This window comes from Larimichthys crocea, chromosome XVIII (assembly GCF_000972845.2).
Source record: "Larimichthys crocea isolate SSNF chromosome XVIII, L_crocea_2.0, whole genome shotgun sequence".
Classification (NCBI taxonomy): Eukaryota; Metazoa; Chordata; class Actinopteri; family Sciaenidae; genus Larimichthys; species Larimichthys crocea.
The window spans coordinates 925,156-941,160 of NC_040028.1; the positions used below are offsets into that span (position 1 = coordinate 925,156).

At 42.5% G+C, this 16,005-nt stretch overlaps 1 protein-coding gene across 3 annotated transcripts in view; it reads left to right on the top strand.

Moving 5' to 3' along the window:
* The window catches only part of peak1 (pseudopodium-enriched atypical kinase 1), a 94,184-nt gene that overhangs the window by 60,973 nt on the left and 17,206 nt on the right, over positions 1-16,005 (top strand). For all 3 annotated transcript variants that reach the window (XM_010735181.3, XM_027291332.1, XM_027291333.1), the window contains exons 3-4: positions 937-4,467; positions 12,242-12,471. In XM_010735181.3, coding sequence (XP_010733483.3) covers positions 1,067-4,467; positions 12,242-12,471 — 3,631 coding nt within the window. In that variant the 5' untranslated portion in view covers positions 937-1,066. The remainder of the gene's footprint in view (positions 1-936; positions 4,468-12,241; positions 12,472-16,005) is intronic.

Below are 16,005 nucleotides of genomic sequence, written 5' to 3' on the forward strand. Positions count from 1 at the left end.
TGACCAGTTGAGGGTTAGGAGGAGACATAACTGACCCATAAGATAGATTGGCTGCTAAGTAGAGAAAGATTGCCACCATATGGAGACAGTGTAGTACTGCAGTCCTGATTTGTTCTCTCTCATAGTGTATCCTCTTTACTTTATAACTCCCATTTTAAAATCCTTGCACTGGTTGCCTATTAGTTTTAGAATTGATTTTAAGATTCTCTTATTGGTTTTTAAATTACTGATTGGCCTGGCACCGACCTATCTTTTAGACACACTACAGAGATATGAACCAAGCAGGCCCCTCAGATTCTTGACAGCTGGACTCCTGGTTGTGCCAAAAACCTCCACAAAGAAATATGGGGAATCCGCCTTTAGCCACTGTGGTCCCCCTGGAGCAGTCTGTCTGTGGATCTGAGGGACTGCATCTCTGTAGATATTTTTTTTTAAAAGCTTAAGACATATCTTTTTAGCCTAGCTTTTATGTAAGGTGCCTCACCATACACTGCTGTTCCCTCCTTTCTTTTTACTTTTCATCCTCTGTGTTTATTCTCCTTATAGGTTTTAATGTGTTTTTTATATATTTTATTCTATTGCTGTAGAATTTACATTTACATTTGTTGACTTGGTTTTAATTTCTGCTTCTATGTATTTATTTATTTATGTATTCATTCATTTTTTATATACATTTTATAATTGTATGGTCTAACTTGACCTATTTCAATTTTGTCTTATCCATTTTGCTGGACTTTCGTTGTCTACTTCTGTTTTATTCTTGCTCTGTGAAGCTCTTTGGGCTGCATGTTCTGCATGAAAGGCGCTATATAAATAAATAAAGTTTGAGTTTAGTTCTTATAGTATTTATCACATAATCATCAAATCAAACAAGTAGATTAAATAAACAATAAATTAAAATTAACTTCTATCTTTCTCTCCTGTTCTCTTTTTCAGGTCCAGTACCCATTTGAGGCTTGGCTAGTGCTCATCATTGTTATACTCCAATTAGTACCTGAGCTCTGAAGCTTCATGGAGGGGTTTCCTGTCCACTGACACAGCAGGCTGCCTTACTGGACAAGCAGCCATGTCCGCCTGCAGCACCTTCACCGAGCATGTGTGGAAACCGGGTGAGTGCAAGAACTGCTTCAAACCCAAGAGTCTGCATTGTCTGGCTCAGAGTGGTGGAAGGAAGCCTCCTTCTGAGCAGAGGCCTCCAACAACTCAGCAACAGAATCCACCCCCTGCTGGGGCCAGGGCCAACCCTAGCGTTACCAACAATTCCCAAAGGGCTGGCAGTGGGTCTGCCCATTCAGGACAGTTCCGTCCACCAGTGGCTAAGAAGCCAACCATTGCCGTTAAGCCCACTATGATGCTGCCCTGCTCCTCTGCGGGACTGGATTCAGACGTCAACCTGCAAAGACCACCAAATGTGATTCAACAGGGCAAAACATCAGCCTTCACAGTCTGGAATCGAAATGGACTGAACCGTAAGAGGCCTGGTGGGCCCAGCAACAACAACGAAGGAGAAGATGGCAGTGAGGAGATCGAGGGTTATGGGCAACTTAGCCCAAGGACCCCTATTGGAAATAACAATAACAGTGGACTCACGGATGTCCTAAAGGAAATTGCTGGGTTAGGCCCTGGCCTTAGCTCATCACCTCTTTCGGGGTCCAAGGACTTGTTTTGGGGACGAATCAGCAGTTCATACCGACGTTCTTTAGAAAGAGGCCTTCCAGCCTCAAGCTGTCTGGCCATGGGAAGCAGCAGCGGCAGCGGTGGCGGCGGCGGTGGAGGTGGTGGTGGCGGCACTGGTCAAAAAAGGGTATCTCTGAGTGATAGCAATGAGATCATCAGCACAGAGGGTGGTCGCTTTTGTTACCCAGAGTTTTCCAGTGAGGGTGAAGATGATGAGGACGAGGAGGAGGATGAGGAGGAAGACACTGAAAGGGAAGATGATGAACATGAGAGCTGGGATGAAAGTGATGAAGAGTTACTAGCCGTGGAGATACGTATGCGAGGTCAACCACGGTTTGCAAATTTCCGTGCTGCTACATTGTCTCCGGTGCCCTTTGCAGCAGGGAAGAAGTGGAATACTGTGCCACTTCGCAACCGCTCACTACAGCGAATTTGTGCAGTGGACTATGATGATAGCTATGATGAGATCTTGAATGGATACCCCTCCTTGGACTCCAATGGAGCACTTCTTCCCTATGGACACCATGACATGCAAGGCAGTGGTTTCCTATCAAATTCAGAGTCTACCACTTCTCCAGAGTCCTCGTCTTCGCTACCAGAGGATTCTCGAACAAATTCCAGCAGTGGGAGCAGTGCCCCCTGTGCAGTCTTGCAGTCTCCTACACCTTCTAAGGCACCTGTCCCCTGCACTTCTCCAAAAAAGGGGCCCACCCAGAGAGCACTGAGTCCACTCAAGGTGACTGAAACACACAAGGCTGTCCTGGCTATTAGACTAGAAGATCAAGATGGCAGAGAAGGCATGCCAATGCCCCAGGCCCTTCCAGGTCAACCGGTCACTATCAGTTTTAGTCCCACAGAGGAGCAAGCTAAACCATACCGTGTAGTAAATTTGGAAAAATCTCTGATCTGTAAACCTTACACTGTAGTGGACGTGTCAGCATCTATGGCCAACAAAGAGGAACAAATTCCAGACTCTACACCAAAACCTAAAAACCTGTCAATGCCTTCAGCCCCTACATCGTTCTGTAGCACGTCTTTAGGTAAGCCCTTGTCTCCAACCTCCCCCGTTTCTCCATCTTCTCCTATGATGCCTACGTCACCTACATCTGTAGCTCTGTCAGGTACCTCTCGAAAGAAACCAGGGAGCATACGCTACCAAGAAGTGTGGACCTCAAGCACAAGTCCTCGCCAAAAGATACCCAAAGTAGATCTAGGAGTTGGGAGTAATCATGGTTCCTCCATCCCTACCCAACACTGCAGTCACAAGTCAGCTCCCACATCTCCCATTGCTGGGCTGTCTTCCTCCCGAACTGTACCTGTGAAATCACCCAATTTATCAGAGATTAAGTTTAACAGTTTCAATAATGCAGGCATGCCTCCTTTCCCCATTATTATTAGAGATGAGCCAGCCTATGCCCGCAGCTCCAAAAATGCTGTTAAAGTACCCATCGTTATCAATCCAAGTGCATATGACAACCTCGCTGTGTACAAGAGCTTCTTGGGACTTAGTGGGGAACTGCCACAGCCAAAGGGTGTGGGTAGTAGGGTAGCCAGCCATACTTATGAAGAGATTGGATCGTCTGAGAGTGTCCAGTCCTCCTCAACAGAGAAAACTATCTCTGGTCGTGGCACATCAGAGAGAACTTCTTTTGAAGAGACAAAAGCTGCACCTGAAGCAGTGTCAAAAGCACCAAATTTACAACCTAGAACCACTACAGACTCTAGCACTCTGACAAGCACTGTGATGAGCTCCACAGTTGGGGCCCTCTCTCCCACTAAATCAACAAATTCCCCTGCCGTTCTTACCATCACTGCAAACTTACCTAAAACCAGCCCCACGAACAATGCTGTTATACGCACTTGCAAGACAAGTGGTGATCCTACTTGCAGTAAAGATGATACAGACTTAGATCTGTCTTCTGCATCAACAGTAAGCCAAAGGGAGGAGGCCAGTGCTGTGCTTTTACAGATTGTGGCCTCCATTCACCCTCCCCAGTCTCCTCCAGAGTCGCCTTCAGCACCAGCCAAAACCCTCAATTCAGAAGAGCTGTATGCCCTACCACCTGATGCCATGAAAGAGACACTCACCCGACCCAAGTCCCTCTTTTCCACAACTGATGGCTGTCTTTCCAAGCCCAAGAAGGACACGCCCTCAAAAGTTTTGTCTAAATCCCAGAGTGCCTCTGCTGCTGTCCCACTCTCCAGCCCATGTTCAGAGCCCAATGCCCCCTTCCCTCCTCCTAGATCTACATCTTCCCCTTACCACGCCTCAAACATCCTCCAGAGACACTTTGCCAACTGGACCAAGAGTTCGGCATCCAGTTCTCCTGTACGACCCAGTGAAGGTGAAACAAGTCCAGGTGGAGAGGGGAGACGCGTTTCAGCAGATAGTTCCAAACCCAAACGCTGGATCTCCTTTAAGAGCTTCTTTCGCCGACGGAAAGATGAGGATGAACAGAGAGAGAGGGTGGAGAGAGAGAAGGAGAAAGGCAAGCTGGTTGGGCTTGACGGAACTGTCATTCACATGCTTCCACCACCACCAATCCAACATCATCACTGGTTCACCGAGGCCAAACCAGAGGATCCCACCCAGAAGCCAACCATCATCTTCACCTACAAACCAGAAGGTGGCAGTGCACCTGGTGATGAAGAAGGAGAACTACGAGTGGAGGAGTGCAAAGAAAATACACTACTTTCACCTGAGGAGAGCAAGGAACCCAGACCTTTGAGTCCAGGGCGAACACCTCCTTCACACACCACTGGATGTGATCTCATCAGCAAGGAATTAAGGTATTTATTAAGATTTTCCTGTAACAGCACCTGATCCTCTTTCATCACCTCTTCCTGATCTAATCCATTATTTTGCATGCAGTTCCCATATTGCTGTTACCCACATGTGTTCTCTTGAACATTCATGGGACACGCTTAAAATTGAGATGCTCAGCCTTTGCCCACTAATCCTCCAAAGTGCCGGTGGTGCTTCTCCCCCCATCATACAAGTCCTTCATTTCAGATACCAGTGGGGTAGTGTTTGATCTCGATTTGGCATGTCCATTCGCCCACTGCATGGGCTGCACGGCCCTATGTGGTCTCTTCCCTAATGTCATCTATTACCCGAACAGCAGGCTCTGTGCTCAGCGGCTCTCTCTTCAGGAGAAGACCTCACCGTGTTACAGGTCATCCAACAGCAGTTGGCTCAACCTTTACTCTATTAATCAACACTTTAGATGAGCTTCTAAAATTGCATGAAAGCCTCGCTGTCACACACAGACAGCCTCACAGTACAAGTTCATTATTTGTCTTTGACCTGCTGTTGCCCTTTCTGTTTAATGTTTTGAGGTTTCATCCATTGTCAAAGGATAGTAATCAGTTAAATAGATGCTGCAGTGGCCAAGCAAAAACTCTGAAACTGAAAGCACTGCAGATAATTGTTGTGGAAAAATTGCTGAAGTCAAAGGTCAATGGTGAGGTCAGGACCAAAGAAAGTGTTCAGGAGCCTCTGATATCTTATGCTGTATTATTTATTGACGCTTGATCAAGGAGAATTAGAGACACTCTCAAAGTTCATCAGAAGTGCCTGAGTCGGTCTCACATTCTGACAAACTCATCCTGGTGGATAAACTTTAAGATAACACCACAAATGCTATACGTCCAGAATTAGTCAAAGAGAATGTCTTTACCCATGCAGGTGTTACTGTCAGCATATTCTAGTCTGGAGACACAGATGTCTGTTTACGCAGATTGGAACGTCAACAGCAAGCTATCTGTTATGACTAAGCAGGCAGCAATAGGTCTCTTCGACCCTGGACACCACAGTGGTAAGATAGACTGGCACCTACTGTTCTGAACCAAAGCCAAACAACTAAAACTGCTGAGGCCCCCAGGTGTAACCTAAGGATAGAAAATTCCATAACGATAAAGTGAAGTACTAATCACTAATCATTTTCAAGTTAGTTAATGCACTCTCCATCCATTACGTCAGTGTTTTAGCGCACTGTTTGTTAATCAGGAAAATACATTTGAACTTCAGATCCTCCAATACATGATTTAATCTAAAGTAATTCAGCTCAAAAAAGAAAAAAAAGAAACATCAAACAAACTCACTCCAAACATCACCCTGAGCTCAGCAGTAGGTGATTTAATAATGAAACAATCGTCTGAATCAGTTAGCAACAAGCAAAAGAAAAGGCTCTGATGTCAAATGAAAGCGTTCAGTTAGTACACACTGCTTGAGCTAGTAGTACTTTCTACAGTGTTTCCTCATTGGCTCTTCCTGGAGTGTCATTATTTTCTGGCACAATCCAATTTATTTAGTTTGAGCGTGATTAAACACAGAACTCACTGCGCAGCATCTAGACCTCTGATGTATTTTCAAGGTTATATTGGGAAATTGTCATTTAGCATTTTGATGTGAGGAGATTCATCTCACTGTCACACACGACTGCCACACCAACATACACTTCAGTTTATGCACAACGTGTTCCTCTCCTCTTGTACCCCTACCATCCTCATATCATATCATCTCTATCTTCTGGGTTGTTTTCAAGGTATTTGGCTTTCCAACATCACTTTCTCTGTTTCATGTCATTTTTTTCTCCTTCCACATTTTCTCCCTTTGACTTTGAAGCACTGTGAATTCTTGAATATTTCTCTCTTCCATCCTGTCATGAGCTTGGCCCCATTCTGTCGCTTTTCTAGCTTCCCTGCCTTTTCTTTCCTCCTCAAGCTTCAGCTCCAGTCATCTTTTCTTTCTTCCAGAACTTCCTGTCTCTTCTCTCGCAATAAAACAAGTGATACAAGAATAAAGTATGTGCTGGGCTATTAATATGGGATGTCTAGGTAACACTGTGCTAAATAAGATGGTGTACTGCATGTACTGGAGAAGTACATAACCCAAAAGTTTGATTCCAAAATCTACAAATCTTTCGTCAGAGCAAAGTTGGTGCAGTCACACAGACGATCATGGATTACTTGAATGAAGAAAAAATATTACATTTATTTTTTTGTCTTCACTCTTAAAGCTAAGTTGATAACGTGAGCAAAATAACTTACTGGCCAATACAAGTTTAGTCTGTTGTCATATTAACATTGTATATTGACACACACATCACAGAACATCTGTCTCAACATTAAAATAAAGAAGAGCATTCATTCAACTTAAAAATAACGAAAGTTTTATCAGATTTTTCAAAAACATTCTCCTGAATCATTGATTAAGCAGTTGTTAGAATGAGTTTTTGCTGTATTGCATTAGACATATCAGCCTATCACTTAAAGCAGTCTGGATGTAATACATCACACTTAAACACTTTGAAGCGTCTCACTTTTGGTCTATTCTGCCTTATTTTCTTCACGCCTGTCTTTTACAAACATTGTTGTGTGATCCTGCTGTTTGTCAGTTAGTGTTTTATTCACTCAGTGTGTTGGCAGTGTCTCTCTCTCTCGTGTTTGTTCATGTATCGCTGCTTTTCAGCTGACCCAAGAACAGAAAAATAGCTAAACCTCTCCCTCTGTGTTTAAGCTTCCTTTGTTGCTGTGGAGGAAGATGTGACAAAGTCTGCAGAAAGAATGTGCTCGTGGAATGTGAACAAATGCCTCGCAGTGTTTTAGTAAGCATAGGAGGCAATAACTGCAGAGCTCCAGTTTTGAAGATGGTTTCGTGCATTTGATTTTATTTTTACAAATCAGTGCTTTTACAAAGTACTGGAGCTTTAAAGTCTGAACAGTTGGATCCTCTGCAACCTAAGCAGTTTATCAAATTTGGTATTCATTATGTAACAAATCCTTGCTCTTTAAAATGTGCCTCCTGCTTGCAGTAGCCACTATTGCTGACAAATGATAATGTTGTCTTTCTCCACATCGGTGCAAATGTGTTTTGCAGTAAGTGGAAGGACTTTTCTCTGTGTCTGGATAAACAGACCAAAACAGTGAATACATGAACTGGTCACACAGGTCATTCTGCAGACCTTTTGTTCTGATTGGTAGACGAGGGGTTAACACTACAGGTTTTTTTTTTTTTTTTTTTTTTTTTTTTTTGACTGGAAGTGGTTTTATTGGCTAACAGTGGGCGTGCTCTTCAACACTGGCAAACACGCATTACCTGAGACAGGTAAGAGCAGCATTCAAACACGAAAGATAAGGACACAACACATGCAGGAAAGGACGTTTTGATCCTTCACAATCCTCTTCACAATTTGATCCTCTCAGCCTGCAATTCCCGCTCTACCTACAATGTGAGTTCAGCTTTGCCTTGTATTCAAGGTGTTCAGATGGGAAGCTGTGTGAGCCAGTACAGCAGGTAAGAACTGAAACCCTTCTCTTTCCTTCACTCGGGTAAATACCTGTGACCATCCAGGTCATATTGACTTAGTAGGGAGGAGAGGTTTGTGCTTTGCATCAGAGATAATTCATATCTCGCAGCAGAGATTTGAGAAACTGTGAAATGCACTGAGCCAGCTTCACGCTGTCTGAACAAGTCAGGTCCTGACATTGAATTGTGTAGCAACCTTTAAGGTATTTATTGTGCCACTTCAGGTGTGTATCCATATTGCACGTTTTGTCTGTACAGGACTGTAGTGCTCTTTTGGCTCGTTTTGTAGCTACCCATTAAAACTTTGGTTTGTCCAGTTGGTTAAAACCAGAAGCATCTCATGTTATGTCCTGATGTAGTCAGAACAGGGAAGAATAAAGAGGAACAGAGGTAACATGTACACGTCAGGCCAGGAGCCAACCTTTCTGCATTACTTCATGTCTTCATGCCTCTACAATTTACTTACTCTTTGTTTTCTAGTTGGCTCACAACACTGTGATGTGATGCTTTTTTATAACTGTCTACTGCTGGCAAGCTGGCAAGTGCTAAAGCAATGCATTGTGGCAACTCCGAGGCTACTGATCAACCCTTGTTAAAAGAGAAACAGAGGACTTATGGTCTACAAGGGCGGATCATAAACATGTCAGATCTGATGCTTTCCTCAGACACAGTGCCCCGGGGTAGAGACAGACACACGAGCAGCTGGGTGTCTCCTTTGACTGTTCAGTTTTCTATCACATGAAGAACAACGCCGCTGCTTTCATATGCCCTTGTCTCTAAAAAAATTAATAATTGCACAGATTAGCTTCCATTGTTTTTGTATCTGGATTCCAAATAAATCAACATATTAGAAAATTACCAAAAAGATCTCTTTGGCCAGAAATCCATCTAAGTATTAATCTTCGTGTTCTGATGTGTACCTTTTCTGGGAACAAAGGATTGTTTTACCATCTTGTTTTAGATTTCTGTGAATTTTAAACTTGACTCTGTTTCTTCACAAATCTTCAACACCACAGGAAAGTGCCTAAATTTCTATATATAACTAAAATCAAGGCACACAGGAAGGCTTTAGCACTTGAGATTTACACTCTTTGTGACTGGCTGTGAATAACTGGCTGACTTGTTAGCAATAGAAGCATTTCAGCTCATACTCATGCTACCGTTTGCTACCGGCCCCAAACACTTAAAAACCCTGTCATGTCTTGAGCTTTGTTTTTCTTTGGCTGGGGCTCTTGTTCCTAAATCGTTAGTCATACATGTGTAATCATAATTACAGTGAGAGGAAATGACACATTCAGGAGAATACAAACATGACTGGCAACGGTCTACACCCACGATGACACCGGTGGCTATGAAACCAGCTCTGTAAACTTTTGGTGACCTTTTTTGTTCTACAGGAAAGAGGAATAGATAAATATGATTCAGCTTAAACTAGCAGTGATGGTATAGTAAAATGGCGGGGCTGGCCAGTTCTTCAAGAGTTAAGTAGCTAATATTTTCTCTTTTTCAATGAGTGCTACAGTCCTCTATAGTTTAGAACGTCACCTAACCTGAGTGGTCACAACCCCGGTGGCCTGAGGCCGTAATGTCTCACCCAGGTCACATTGAAAGACTGCAGCTGAAGTGTTATCAGATCAAACGTAACCTCACAGTTACCAGGTCACTTTGAGATTCCGAATGTCTCCTGATGAAATACCAGCTGTTTCAGCTTCTTCAGCATACTAGTTAGTTAGTTGCCCACGGTAACTGGGGGAAAAACCAGGTTGCAACATCGTGTCTGTCATGTATATGTTTGCATCCTGCATAAAAATGCTGAATCAGTTGAATTATTTGTTAGATCTGGGTAGACTGGTTCTCTGTGAACTTCTCTGATTGTTTTGTGTTGAGGACTGTTAGACTAAATGCTATTGGTCACTATAGGAACCAATGTTTGAATTTATGTCTGCAAATCATTTGTGGGAATACAGTCTATCAGTTGTTAAACACTAATAAGAGAAAACTTTTAATACAACTATACATTTTTCTGGACATACAGTTGTGCTCAAAATAATAGCAGTGTGTTTAAAAAAAGTGAGTAGCCCTAAATACGTATAATAGCTTTTATTTCTGTACATGCAAATGTATTGGGAACACTGCACATTCTATTCCAAGAAAGTGAAGAAAAGGGAAAAAATTGCAGTGTTTAGCATTTCAGTGTTTGGGGGGTCTGTCTGCGGCCACTAGTCCCAAAAATAATGATCTTGCGTTTATCAGTCCATAAAATGTTGTGCCACTTTTAGGCCAGTCAGTGTGGTCTTTGGCTAACCGGAACCTCTTCACCTCGTCCTTTCTGCAACAATGAGACTTTGCAGGGGCTTCTCGCTGATAGTTTGCCTTCACATAGACGTCTTCTAATTGTTACAGTACTCACAGGTAACTTCTTTGATCTCCCTGGAGCTGATCATTGGCCATTGAGTCTTTGCCAGTTTGGCTATCCTCTGATCCATTCCAGTGGTAGTTTTCTGCTTTCCTCCATGTCTTTTTGGTTTTAGGTGCCATTTTAAAGCATTGGAGATCATTTTAGCTGAGCAGCCATTCATTTTCTGCTCCTGTTTTTTCACAGAATGAATGAACTCACTAATTGAACTCCACAAAGCCAGTATTCCTTTTTCTTCACTTTCTCTAAAGTAAAAACACATTTGATAAATATTTCTTTGTGTTTTGATTTGGAATAGAATGTGCAGTGTCACCAGTGCATCTGTGTATGGAAATAAAAGCTATTATAAGGCTTTGGGCTTTACTTACTTGCTTTTGTGTGTTTGCAGACATACTGAAGAAATGCTCTGAAGTCTTCTTTTTACTTGCTACATTTGAAAGTGGCATGACTATCAGTTAGTTATTGAAGAAAGGGTTGTAGCTGGGTTGTATAAATGGTGTGTTAATCTTCCTTGGATTATCTGTTCTTAAAGGTCTTTGGGCAAATGATGTTTACATTCAGTTCAGGTCCAATAAATTCCACACAAAACATTCACAATGCAATATTTACAACATTTATGCTCATGCATGTTTTGGCATGTCACCACCACCTGTAGATCACTGAAATAGTGTAAAACCATTGGCAGGAATTTGTATTGCATCATCCACGTGCATGTACTGTACGCTTGCATTGTTGTCCTCTGCACATGTACAAGACAAACAAAACTGGAGACAAGAAGCATATAAAGAGCTGATCCAGAGCCCTGCTACTGGTTTCATGTTTTTATACGGTGCAATAATACAGTGATTCACACAGGCCCCACAGGCAATTGCATTCCTCTTGTTTCCTTAAGGAGACAAATATGTTGCAGATCGCCTCTACAGATTGCATTCCTGGCAGCAACGGGTTACAGGATATGACAAGTCTCTTTATAACATCCCCAGAGCTTTCACACCATGCAATCTCAACTCTCCAGTGACAACACACCCTGAGTAACTGTAACATATGATCCAGATTTCCTCCGTCAGTGCCTTATGAAGTGTACAGCGTCCTGTTATAATGCTGAACATTATGCATTCATCTGCTGTCAGTCATTCTGCACAGCAGCATTACGACAGGGACATGAAGAGGAAAGGCATCACGGTTCATCACGCTCCAGTACATTTCTTAAGGTGACAGTTTGCATCAATGTTTCTGCACTTTAAATGCGTCCATCAGCAGACAAGGAGACAAGTTTTTGATTTTTTTTATTCTTTAGTCGATCTTGTTAAGCTTCATTCATTACATTACATCATTCTACAGGGTAACCAGAATGTCTCAATGTACTCCTACAGCTTTACTAATAGTCACACTGAAGTGTGACACCTTATCATCACACCTTTTGATCAACGTGTAGCGCCACATTTACATGAAATTCATCTGACCTCGTTAAATACCTGAGCTACCAACTGTCACATGAGGATCTTTAAAACATATTATCTCACACCATTGTGACCTGCTTTGCCTTTTGTTTTTTTCACCTTCCCTCAGGCGACCGATTGAAGCCCTTATCAATAGCAGCTTGTTTATCATCTACAGATACTATTGCTCCCACAAGAGAACTTGTTATTGTTCAGATATTTTCATAGAGAATTTAACCTTTTCATTAACAGAATGATGAACAATCTCAAAGCATTGGGAAAAATATTATTATAAATTACGAACAAAGGAAAGAAAACTCATTTAATTAGACTGTTAATGGAGCAAGTATCCCACATTTTCATAACTAAAAGAGGCATGCCTCTCTGTGTCATCTGCAGCCAGGTACAAGTCAGTGCCAGCAATGCCAGGGATCGGGAGCTGCCCGGTGCCACTTCCCTGCCTGCCAAAGTGAATCTGGGGCTGGTGCTTGGGGAGGGCAAAGATGGCCACGCTAACCAACCAGCCTCAGTCAGTGAGGGCAGCGCCAGTCTTGGAGAGCCGGAGGAGGATGGAAATCACTCCCACTCTACCGCCTCAAGCCAATCCAGTGCCACATACAGCAACCTGGGTAAGAATTACACATGCAAGATGATTTGCTGCTTTCCTGAATGTGTGTCTATATTTGTGTATTTTACTTAAAACAGTACTTAACTGTGCTGCATCTCCAACATTTGTTAGTTTCCTTCTGCAAAAATGTAGTTTCCTCTAATTTACAGAACAAGGTCCAAGGCACTAAACAAATGACACTATAGTAACTACTGAGGCTCTGTTACGCATGAGAGTGCTGGACTTTAGTAGATGATCTCTAGTCCTCGTGTGGCTGTACTTCACCTCACTCCTGAATAGCTGATTTAACTTTTCTTCAGCATCAGCACACCTCCACATGTAACAAGTCCTAATTTATTCTCTGCTAAAACAGCTGCAGCTCAAAATCACATCTTATCACCCACAGGCTGCAACTTGGGAGAACTTGAAATCTATTCTTTCAGTTAGAGGTAGAAATCTTTAGTTAGTTCTCATCAGAGCCATACTCTCTCTCTGCCTTCATCTCCTGCTCTTGTCGTATTTCTGAAAGTCTTATTTGATAAGATTAATGAGTTTGAGAAAAAAGGCTACACTAATAGCCACATTACTGCCAGCTGACCACAGTATTACTATTAATGTCATGAAAGCTTTTATCCTCATTTTATCTGAAACTAATCATTAGACTGTCTTCTCTCTCTGAATTCCTAATGGTCTGGTTCGACACTGTCTGGGGATCAGACATAGTAGTAAGGTAACAGCATATTAAGACCTGGAAAATATACCCTGAAACCTCAGTCCATGCTAGGCCACAGAGACTGCTCCAGAGAGCCTGGTCCGCATCGTCTCCAATATATTCTGGAAAAGGGTCCCAGACGTGAAAAAACTTTATCCTTAAGCCAGAAGCTTCTATCTTCTAGGGGGAGAAGTTCCATAACACTCCGGGTCCAGTGTGAGACTGTGGGGACAGAGTCTGAAATCTATTGTAGAAGAATACATCTCCTTGCACTAAACAGCAGCACCTTAAGCAGCTTCAGTGAAGGGGGGCTGAGACCTGAAATAGGTTGTGAAAACCTGTGTTTTAATAGTGTACTTCTCTTTTTGTTTTCTTATTGGAACGGCGTAGATAGAACTCTCTTTTTTTGGTGAGTCGTCATGAGGTAAAAACAGATGTAGAAATAATGTGCAGGTTCATCTACTGTCCCAAAAAGACAATATTCACCCAGCTCGCTCCTGTCTCACTCTGTTTGACTACATCAAAATGAAGACCAGTGTTTCAAGGGGATAAAACTAAAGATTTAGGGGGTGTCGTTTAGCTCAGTTGGTAGAGCAACCGCCCACAGCCCTTGCTGCAGCAGCCCAAGGTTTGAATCTTCAAAAGAAGATGATTTAGCATTTTTTGTCTCAGCAGAGAAATGATATTGATAATGATATTTAATGGCCCAAATACCACCGCTCTGAATTCTAATACTACTGCCTTTATGTTCCTCTTACTGTCATGATGATGCCGCTCCATTTTCTCAGTCTCCATTTTGGAGCCTGTGTGTGACCAGTTGACGTTGGACATTTCATCATTAGACATCAGGTAGGAGGAGGGGGAGGAGGAGGAGAGAGGCGTGCACAGCTGTCAAACATAGCTGGACACTTAAAACATGAAGCTCTCTGCATGTGGGAAAGGATCTCACTGTGATCATGCGGTGTTTGAAACAAAAGGAAACACAAACAAAGTGGTAGAGTGAGGAATGTGTGTTTGTGGAGCACATGCACACGTGTGTCTTTACACATCTGCTCATGAGAGGTTTAAAAAGTGTGTGTGGGTTTTACTTTGTTGTTAAAGGATTCATCAGCCAAAGTGTTTGTTTGTGTTTGTGTGTCATTGTTGCACTAATTAGGTTTCTACCTGTGTGTGTGTGTGTGTGTGTGTGTGTGTGTGTGTGTGTATTGTGTTTGTAATAAAAGCTCCCTGGATGATGCATGATGAGTGTGCAGCCTGCAGCTTTATTTTACTCCTCTGCATACTGCTAATAAGAAACAAGGCAGGAGCGTATGTTTGTGTGTGTTTCTGCCTTCAAGTACATTGTACAGTACAGTACATCATTTTGTTTTGGAGGGAGTTAGTCGGCTTGAAGATGAATCCCATAGCCACTGAGCGTGAAGTTTCCATTTCTGTCTGGTCTGTTTACTTGTCAGTATTACAGAAATAGATCAGAATTGCCTGCACTCCCTCTGCCGTCCACTTTCCGGCTCTCTGTTCACACATTTTAATGGAGAACCACATTCACTTTAGCAAGCATAAGTCTCTCTCTCTCAATGGCTCTATATACAGTATGCACACACTTGTGTTTTAATCAGAGCATCAGGCAGTAGGAGGCAGAGCACTCGCTGTCTTCAGTATTGGTGGGAGCATTGAGCCTGTTGGCAGCAGTGGCTCTGCACACACACTCAGGGATGGAAGCAGAGAGAAGCTTTTCACTCTGCCTCCCTGCGCAGCCACTGCACCGCATTTACCCAAAAACTTTGAGCCATTAAAAGAAGCCAGGTAGGCTCGTTTTCCTTGTTTTTCCCTCCTCTCATCTCCTGTATCACGTCTCTGTTATCAGGTGTCACCACGTTGTGTTTCTCTTTATCTGTCATTTCTCTCAGTTTTACCACCCACTCCATTGCTCTCGATTTTTTCTTCCCCTCTGTTCCTCTTCGTTCTGCCCACCTCCTCCATCGCCTCCTCTCGTTTCAGCTTAGAGAGTTTTATTGCAGCACGACAGCTCAACAGTAATTACTCTGCTGCGGCAACAAGTTCCTTCATCTCCTCGCGAACAAATATTGGACAATATGGGTCATTAGAACTGTGAACCGAATGCCTTAATATGCTATTTTCTATACATTATATCCATCAAGATCAAGATCAGTACTTTTTTATTTCACTCAGTGTATATAAAGGCGTTCTAGCTGTATCACCTCTGGTCTACGAGGACATGACTGAACAGTAAGTGACTGTCTACAGTTTGTGAGTTTCATACTAGAAAATGTGTGTTACAAGACATTTTACTGCAGCTAACTCAGTCATTTCTATGTGTGTTCATTCACTTGATTTTTGATGATGTGGCAATGCAGGCTTAATTCTCAGAGTTAGAGTGAGGAAACCGAAAGCAGAAGAGTGGTTTCAGGCACATCAGGCTATGTTGCTGGCGAGGACAAGAAAATGCAGATATCTTAATCCTGAGCAGATTTCGGAGGGATTAAGATTGTGTTCACTGTTTCATCTCCTGGAGGTGAAAAGAAGCTTATCTTTAAGAAAATAACTTTGTATTAATGCTTATTAGTTTCAGTTGTTATGCACTGGTTTACTTTTACAATTATCTGTCACATGTCAACTCAAATGTTGTCTGTTCAGTTGAATAGTTGCTTGCTTCTCTCACAGGTGAGGAAATCATAGAGACATGTTAAACACTGAAAAGTTATCTGAAATTCAAATCATGCTAGACGTGTTACTTTGTTATTGAAAGTAATCTGCAACTGCCTTTATCACACAAGAGAAGACATTGAAAGACCAATAGATTCAAAAATATTTGGCAGATTTAAA